The sequence below is a fragment of the Sinocyclocheilus rhinocerous genome, unplaced genomic scaffold (assembly GCF_001515625.1).
Source record: "Sinocyclocheilus rhinocerous isolate Xijiao unplaced genomic scaffold, SAMN03320098_v1.1 scaffold541, whole genome shotgun sequence".
NCBI classification, from domain to species: Eukaryota; Metazoa; Chordata; class Actinopteri; order Cypriniformes; family Cyprinidae; genus Sinocyclocheilus; species Sinocyclocheilus rhinocerous.
The window spans coordinates 3,207,395-3,217,320 of NW_015658519.1; the positions used below are offsets into that span (position 1 = coordinate 3,207,395).

General features: G+C 36.6%; 1 protein-coding gene across 1 annotated transcript in view; it reads left to right on the forward strand.

Annotated features, from left to right (window-relative positions):
* The window catches only part of plppr5a (phospholipid phosphatase related 5a), a 40,611-nt gene continuing 30,685 nt past the window's right edge, over positions 1 to 9,926 (forward strand). The window contains exons 1-2 of the mRNA XM_016531114.1: positions 1 to 382; positions 6,717 to 6,849. Coding sequence (XP_016386600.1) covers positions 179 to 382; positions 6,717 to 6,849 — 337 coding nt within the window. The 5' untranslated portion in view covers positions 1 to 178. The remainder of the gene's footprint in view (positions 383 to 6,716; positions 6,850 to 9,926) is intronic.

Genomic DNA, 9,926 nt, shown 5'->3' on the forward strand with positions numbered 1-9,926 from the left:
CAGACTGCAGCGCACTTTACAGCGCTCAGACTGTCACAATGCGCTCCTATTTCTGGCGGATTTTTTTACGAGGAGTGACAGTGGAATAAGAGGAAATCATGCCAGTTCTATTGTAGTAGACCGAAGACCCTTCACTTCTTTCCCGGGATTGTTCTTTTCTGTTTAACCGTTATCCACAATGCTTTACTTTCAGCTGGTGATCATGGCAGGGACTGTCATGCTGGCATACTACTTTGAGTACACCGATACTTTCAACGTGCACATCCAAGGATTTTTCTGTCATGATAATGCCTATACGAAGCCCTATCTCGGACCAGAGGAGTCCAGTGCGATCCCGCCAGCCATCCTGTACGCGGTGGTCGCAGGGGTCCCTGCACTCGTGGTGAGTTAGTGTGTATTGAAGGTTAAAGGAGTTTAGAATAAGCAGTGCATGCTGGTCGTGGTTCTTGGGAAGATCTTTATTCATATAATAGCATAATGTTAATCAGCTTGTGAATTGTATTGTCCTGGTGGACAGAGTCTCATAGCCATCCTGCCTGCAAAGTTAGGATAACAATAATTGAAAGAAATAATTATACACAGAAGAATGTGGCATCTGGATTTATACACACACACACACACACACACACACACACACATATATATAACGTTCAGTTTGCAGGATGGAAAATGCTTAACACATTATGTATATTTGATTATACAAATTATTTTGCAAATGAATTATCCAGTGTGTTTTCTAACTATAGAGTGTATTTGCACTTTAGTGGGTCATCTATCTATCTATCTATCTATCTATCTATCTATCTAATCTACCTTAAAGGAATGACTATTTTTATTCAGCAAGGATGCATTCATTTGATCAAAGGTGTCAGTAAGCACATTTATAATGTTACAAAAAAAGTTTATTTTAAATAGACACTGATCTTTTGAATTTTCCAATCATTAAGAATCCAGAAAATGAACCCATGATTTCTACAAAAATATTACAAGCAGCACAACCATATCTCAGAATTGAAAATAATAATAAAAAAATGTTTCTTAAACAGGATATTAGAATGATTTCTGAAGGATCATGCAACTGAAGACTGAAGTAATGACTGCTGAAAATTCAGCTTTGCGATCAGAGGAATAAATTATGTTTTTACAGTGGTGGCCAAAATTATTAGAACACCTGATAGATCTGAAAATATTGACCTTTTTTTGCCTCCAAAACATAATTTCATTTCATAATGTTCATAATGCAGATGGTTGCACTGAGCACAACTATCAGATGAAGTGAGTAGTGCTGTCACATGATTAATCGTGATTAATCATTTGGCACACTCGAAGTGAGTCGTACTGTTTTTATCCACTTTTAACTTTAACATTTGATATGTCCACCATTACAGCAGCACATCTCTCTGGCATAGTGTCAATATATTTCCTGAGAACTTCAACACTAATGTTATCCCATGCCTTCTGCAACTCAAGCCAAAGGCTTTCTATTAAATATACAATAGATCTGTCCAGTTTATTTTCCAACTCGCCCCAAATTTGTCAGATGGTGTTGAGGTCCGGACTTTGAGGGGCCAGTCCAATATTTTCAATGTTCCAGCAGATTCCTTCCATCACAGGTAGTTCAGGCAATAGTTGGTTTTATGGGTATTGTAATGGCCAATTCAACAAATACAACTGAAACCTCTTAAATATGCCAAGTCTTCTTAAATTTTGGCCACCACTGTAAATATATTAAAATAGAGTTATTTAAAATTGTAGAAATATTTCACAATGTTAATGTTTTACTGTGTTTTTGGTAAAAAAAAAAAGCAGCCTTGGTGAACATAAGAAATGTCTCTCAAAAACATAAAAAATACAGACCCCAGACTTTTGAATGATAGTGTACCTCAGATGCAAAAATAGAAAACAAATGAAACAGTTGTTGACACTTAGTAAGAGTAAAGATATAAAAATAACAGCATAGTTCAAGAGGTGTTGGTTTTTATGAAAAATATTCATGATGAAATCTTTAACTTTAAGGAGAGTTTGTAATATTGTTGAGATCTCTTTTGAAACTCTAGAGGTGACACAAGATTACCTTGTATGAACATGAAACATGCGAAAGTCTCAATTTTCATCCTATTTAATAGAATTGCTATGCAGAAGAAATGAAGAAATGAGATATGACAGATTTGAAAAGCCTGCATCTGCAGTGCACCATTGGTTAGTGTTTGCTAGCCTAGGTTGGCCACAGTGAATGTCGGGATCTGTCTTTGAGAAGTCACTTTTTGGCTCTAGACTCTAGCTTTCTGCGCCTACAGTATATTAAAAGAGAATTTATGATGAGAAAGATATTGGCAGCTCCGATGATAAATTAAAGAGCACCAGGATCACCACAGAGCCTCCCTGCTCTCATCTCTCATTAGAATTCCAATGGATTTGCTCAATCGATCTGAAAACACTCTTCCTGGCCTTATATTAAGGCCACACAAATTCACCCCCCCAAATGACTATTATTATCACCCATTTGCTGAAAGCATCACTTTTGAGTCAAGTGTGGAGTGAAAACTTCGATCTGGCCTCCAGCGTGCTCTGCGGTGAACAGTAAAGGTCAGATATCATCTTGAAGTGCAGGCTTATACAGTGTTAGTCCCAAATATTGCTGGCATGCTGAACTTGGGCATTTCTGACAAGGCAACTGATAAGTTTACAAAATCTGAGACTTTAATGCAAGTGTATTTCTTACCCTCATATTATTTTAAACTGTGTGAGTGACTTTCTTCTGTGGAATACAAATGAAGAAAGTTTTAGTCATTTTCCCCCCCATGCAATTACAATTAATGTTGATTGGAGTTTTTAAGTTTCAAATACAATATCGCCATAAAAGTAGTCTATGACTTATGTCCTGCATTACTACTTTTTTTAATTTATACGATAGCTTTGTGTGAGGAAAAAACTGAAACCAAAGTTGTTTATAACCTTTCTTATCCAGTGAGCTGTCATATTTACCCCCCCACACCCCCCAAAATTATGACATTTTAAGTCATGATTATGACATGTCAAATTTAAGCTTTTATGATTATACTTTCTGTTTCAGAATTTTCAGTTTTTGTAATAACTGACTTTTCACCTCATAATTCTGACTCAAGATGTGAGCACAACAGTCAAAGATGTCCATCTCGTCTAGTGCATGTTTACAAAACTATGGAAAAGTAGTGGAGAATGGAAAAACACATTCTGTGTGAATGGCCCCTAAGTCAGCTGTCTATTTGGAGAAGCGCTTAGCAAACGTACAATAGCTTTCCATGGCATTTCTGATACAGTGTGTGTCTACTGACCAGTGGTATCGCTGGCATCAAGTATTAAGCTTTCATTAAAACATTGAAACCAAACAGCCCCTGTCCTATCTCTTGTATGATGTAGTGGTTATATGTGCATTCAGAGCACTTATATATGCTGCTGACCTGCCAAAGCCACGATCATTTTTCAGTGTGCTTTTACCTATGTACCAACCCAGTTTTAAATGACACACCAATTTTCACCCTTTTTAACTGTCAGTGTAGAAGATTCTTGAGCAAACCGAATGGATTCATCACTGCAGTTGCACTGACTGACCTTTGGCAATTGTTCCAGACAGATGTGAAACCTTTCAGACATAGAGTTTTAACTGTTATAATAGGATTCGACTCACACTACTCTGCCCAATTTCAATGTGACCAACCACAAATAACACGAAATATAATTTGAACACTTTCCAAAGCTTGAACTGAACCCTTGAGGCTCTTTTAATACTTGGTCTGAACCTGAGTATGATCCACCACCCTCCCTCTGCCTCCGCTATTCATTTGGAAACAACTATGAAAAATGTATTATACTATAATTGTGACATAAAGCATGCAAAGAGACAAATTATATGTTAGGATGGATTATAAATTGCGATGGATTGCTTTCATACTAATTGCTAACTGTGCCAGAGCTCTTGAATAAATCGAACACTAGACCAGGGTTTTTAAAAACGTTTAATGCCACAGACCATCAAATATAAAGATCCTGTAAAAATATAAAGCATTTTTATGTATTACGGTAAATGGTAAATCTGCTTAACACAGGTGTGTTGTAGTTAAAACTTCTTTTTTTTTTACTGGTGGAATGCCTGATAAAGGATGAGATTGACTTGACTCCAGGCCATGTGAAGTTGGAGGCACAAAGCAGATGAATAGAATTCTTCCTTGGGGCTGCATCTCACGGTCTTCATATTAAATATGAATATGAAAACAAATAAAAAATAAATTAAAGAACTTTTGGAGAGTCCATATGCCAGTAAGAGAAACCGTCTCACTCATCAGGTTTGGCTTTTTGACATTTATGGGCCAGGATGGCATGATGTCTGTTAGAATTGAATAGTGAGTCAGATGCCAATCCACATTCACAGTCCTAAAATGCATAAGAATTCTTTCAAGTCGTGAAAGGATTTGTTGTCTCCTGTTCATTGACAGATCAGACCATATTTATCGTTAATTTTGAAAAAGTATATTCATAAATCTCAGAGTTTGCCAGTTTATGTATAAAGGAACGTGTCTTGAAAGTGAAGTAAACAAAAATAACAAATATTCTATTCTGCAAAATGGGTCTTGGATGATTTATATAACGCCTCTAACTTTGCAATTCAAAGTTTCTACATTTAATCAATGCAGTTTGTCTTTTTGAGCTTATTGTGCATACCTCATATGTAATCAATAAAGAACAGAGATTCTTGCTGCAGTACTAACAAGTGATGTCAAAGTGATATATCCTCAGACTCTTGGTGTAGGTTTCCCACTTCAACAGCTCGCTCAGCCGTGCTAATATTGAGATATCACTGATGTTGTAAACCTGGAGTTTGCTGCACTGTTGAGTTGGCCCAAGAGTTCACAAGTTCACCTGTCACTTCCTGTGTTTTTTCACATTGGTAAAAGTATTGGAATAAGGGCGCCAGGCTCTTCTGCAGGTGAAGTCTTCACATGCTGTGAGCCGGTTAGTTGCAGACACTTTTATCCTAAGTGACGTAATACAAAGGCGCAAATGAGCAACCTGTTTTGCATTTTATGATGTTGCTATATGTAGCAAGAAAACAGAAAGTGCACATATAGTGAACAATTAATTATGTAGTTGAGAATAAAAAAGGTCTTGTGATTGTTTTGATGAATCACAGGAAAAAGGACTTGATCAACATGGGTTAACAAAACAACAGTTTTTTTAGCTACTGAATTACTAGGAACTGAAGCGCCATGATGACAAGTTTCAGTTAGTTTTATCTTCTCTTGGCCGCATCTCAGAAACATGTGCAAAAATGGTACCTTTAGGGGTACAACAACTTATCATTGGGGCAGCATCCTCAAAGGGGCATCTTTTTATCTCTAAAAGGTTCATCATGCACAGATCGTAGTACTAATCTATTTTACTCACAGTGTAAACTTGGAACTTTTTAAAAGTGATGTGAAAAATATTGACAGTTACAAGTTAAAGGTGGATTCATGCCAAACACTGAATGAAAGCAAGAAAAAAAGTTTATTTATTTATTTATTTACACACACAGACAGTGGCAAGAATAAGTTCGAAATCATCTTTGAAAATGCCAAGTTCTGTCATGAAACTCTAGATGGCGCAGGCTGATGGGTGGTTAATGCAAATTGATGATATTCACAGCATTAAACTACTTGGCACAAGCTGATTGGTTCATGTTGCATACATAGCCAGTGAGCTTGCTGCTTTACATTTAAATGGCTGGTTAGCATTCACTAGAGCAATTCACAGTGCACTTTCAGAGGTCCTCTGAAACCCTTCACCTTCCCCAGCTCCACCTGTATAGATCTGCTACAGGTTATTATAAATGCTACTTGTGCAGCAGCAGTCTTAATTACTCACACCATCATATCGGTGTATGTATTGGCAGTAGCAAGTTCCTGTACTTGCTTTGCAGCAGCAGCAATAACCAACATCAGAAGCAGCGTAGCAGATCTCCGCCAAGACCAAATACATTAACATTGTCATAACCGTTACCATGCTAAAATCTTTGAGTAAGTAAGTGAAACCTTTTAGTAATTTGTATTTTCTTGAAAACATTCACAGCCGAATGGAGAAAGTAAGTCAAACCCTGAATTTAGTAACTTGTAGTTCCCCCTTTATCAGCAAAATCTTCACCAAATGTATTGTGTAGCTGCTTAAAAGACTTTTGACCACTTTTGGACCATCCCTCCCCACAGATGTTTCAGTTTATCAATATGTCTGGGTTGTTGTGATAGTGCAGCATTTTTTAGGTTATGCCATAGCGTCTTGTTCACCGTAAAGTTGGCCCTACAGGGTTCAGTGAATTTGTCATTGATGCAAGCCATTTGAATGGTCCTGGGTTGCTTATAAAATGGGCTGAACCAATTTATAGCAAGTTATCACAAAATCTGGCCCTGCCAGTTTGACAAAATCAAGTTCAAGACCTTGCTGGGAACTGGCACCTGGCCGGCACAAAATCAGCCTCTAATCATTTTCATTGTGTTTATGAATTGGTCTTTATGAGTGTTCCAGTGTTACAAATAGCTGAAATACAGCCTGATTTTGTCTTCAAGCCTAGAGAATGAGATTTTAGCTTCATTTAGATCTTAGTTCTAAGTAAAGATCAAGGAAAAAGCAGAGAAGAGAGAGTATCTACAAACAAAATGTACCATTAAAAGCCTCTTATTTGATTTTTGTTGCTGTTTTGTCTGCAGATTACAGTGACAGAGTCCGTACTCTTCTTGCTGCAGTATGTCTCTGAGGATCTAGACAACCGAGAGAAGATCATTGTGATGGGCGACTGTTGTTACCTAAACCCTCTGGTCCGAAGAACATTTCGCTTTCTTGGTATGTCTTCACAGACGGAAGCGCACTAATTAGGGCAAATGTAGATTTAGACTTTTTCCTTTCCTCGTGCATCTGTGCCTGCAGCAGAAGAAGGGCAAATCGAGATGTCAGACGCACATACAGTACTTGCAAGTTTCTTGTGTGGGGCAGACAATACACTCATGGTTCATGTCAAAGCATTCTCTTAAATTATTTATAATATTTCTTCTACAGAGAGGAGTTGAGGGGGAAAAGTATGAGATATTCCTTTCCCCTGAAATCAGACCAGAACAGATATTTACATTTACATTTACATTTAGTCATTTAGCAGACGCTTTTATCCAAAGCGACTTAAAAACGGGGACAATATATTAACTCCCATAAATCCAGTAGACGCTAAAAGGAAACGTAGCCACATTACATTTAAATTAATGTATTTTTAATAATCATATAATCTGACAAAATCAAGAAAATAGGTTTTACATTTACTTTTCTTAAACACTTGAATCACAATCACTGACCACCCGGAAAACGTCTCAACCAGTCGGTGAATTTTTTCTAGTTAAGAAATAGCCATTCTTTTCAAGACAATCACACAAAACTTGTGTATAGAAGGTAAACAGTGTATTTAATGTTATTTATTTTTCTTAGCATCTTCTATTGAACATGACAGCAATTATTTATCAGGACTGACAATAACATTATACATTAAACATGTTAAAGAAATGATTCACGTGCCTGAATTGCAGTTGCAAAGCAATATTGTATAGTTTTAGTAAAGTATGCCAGATTGTGGTAGTCTGCTCCATCTTCCACAATCTAGCTTTTAAAAGACAACCTACAAAAAGATGATTTTTAAATAAAAAATGTCCTGAGCATGAACCTTTAACGAATTCATCCTGAAACAAACACTGTAATTGTACTAATGCTGTAAGTGTTAGAGAGATGTTGTATAGTTTCTGCATTATTCCTGCACAGTAAATTCACTGGCGTGTCTGTTATGCTGCTCATATCGCTTCCCATTTAAGTGTGCAATCATGTAGTTTTACGAACCATATGATTACACTTGAATTGTGTTGTGAGAACATCTCCGTGCATCTGTGCCTGCAGCAGAAGAAGGGCAAATCGAGATGTCAGACGCACATACAGTACTTGCAAGTTTCTTGTGTGGGGCAGACAATACACTCATGGTTCATGTCAAAGCATTCTCTTAAATTATTTATAATATTTCTTCTACAGAGAGGAGTTGAGGGGGAAAAGTATGAGATATTCCTTTCCCCTGAAATCAGACCAGAACAGATATTTACATTTACATTTACATTTAGTCATTTAGCAGACGCTTTTATCCAAAGCGACTTAAAAACGGGGACAATATATTAAATCCCATAAATCCAGTAGACGCTAAAAGGAAACGTAGCCACATTACATTTAAATTAATGTATTTTTAATAATCATATAATCTGACAAAATCAAGAAAATAGGTTTTACATTTACTTTTCTTAAACACTTGAATCACAATCACTGACCACCCGGAAAACGTCTCAACCAGTCGGTGAATTTTTTCTAGTTAAGAAATAGCCATTCTTTTCAAGACAATCACACAAAACTTGTGTATAGAAGGTAAACAGTGTATTTAATGTTATTTATTTTTCTTAGCATCTTCTATTGAACATGACAGCAATTATTTATCAGGACTGACAATAACATTATACATTAAACATGTTAAAGAAATGATTCACGTGCCTGAATTGCAGTTGCAAAGCAATATTGTATAGTTTTAGTAAAGTATGCCAGATTGTGGTAGTCTGCTCCATCTTCCACAATCTAGCTTTTAAAAGACAACCTACAAAAAGATGATTTTTAAATAAAAAATGTCCTGAGCATGAACCTTTAACGAATTCATCCTGAAACAAACACTGTAATTGTACTAATGCTGTAAGTGTTAGAGAGATGTTGTATAGTTTCTGCATTATTCCTGCACAGTAAATTCACTGGCGTGTCTGTTATGCTGCTCATATCGCTTCCCATTTAAGTGTGCAATCATGTAGTTTTACGAACCATATGATTACACTTGAATTGTGTTGTGAGAACATCTCAGCTGAAGTTTAGTGCTGTGCCACATTAGATTTCTGGTTAAAAGATGGAGTCCTCTGGAGCATAATGAATAAGCTTGTTAATGTGGGGGCCGGCGGAGGAGCTGTGAGAGTATACTGACAGCGGCAGCGCTCATTGTAAACTAGTTTCAGTCTGCTGCTTCTCCAAGCTCTGCTCATAGACAACATTCAATGTGACAAAGCTGCCCACGCTTACATTAAGATTTGAGTAACATTTCTCTGCTTCCGTGCCTGATATTCTGGTTGTAAAAAATAAGGAGACTCACCTATCACTGAATGGGCTGTCATTTTCCATGATGTGATTACAGTTTGGCATCACTGAGCTTATCAGGATTGGTTTACATTAATTATGAAAAAATTAAGTGCAATTAATCATCCCACTTGACCAATATTCACACTAATTTTCAGAAGTTTGAGGTCAGTAAAAATTTTTTTTTTTTGGAAGAAATTTATTCAGCAAGGATGCATAAAATTAATCAAAAGTGACCGTAAATACATTTATAATGTTACAAAAGATTTATATTTCAATCAAATGCTGAAGTTTCTATTCATCCTGAAACAGAATACTGAACAAAATGTATCACAGTTCCCACAATAATTTTAAGCAGCACAACTTTTCAATACGGATAAGAATAATAAATGAAGAGTTCAAATGGAAAAGCCTCTAAGTGCCATCTGAAATTTTCATCTAAAATGAGGATTTTTAGCAGGCTCCTACGTTTATGTTCAGTTATTTCACTTTAATTGCATAGAAAAGGACCTATACATTGCCATTAGAGTAAAATTACTGAACCTAAACAGAGGAACCTGCTAAAAATCCTCATTTTAGATGAAAATTTCAGACGGCACTGAACTCTTCAAATGCTTCTTGAGCACCAAATCAGCATATTAGAATAATTTCTGAAGGAGCATGTGACACACACACACACACACACACACAGACACAGACACACACACAGACACACACACACACACACACACAAA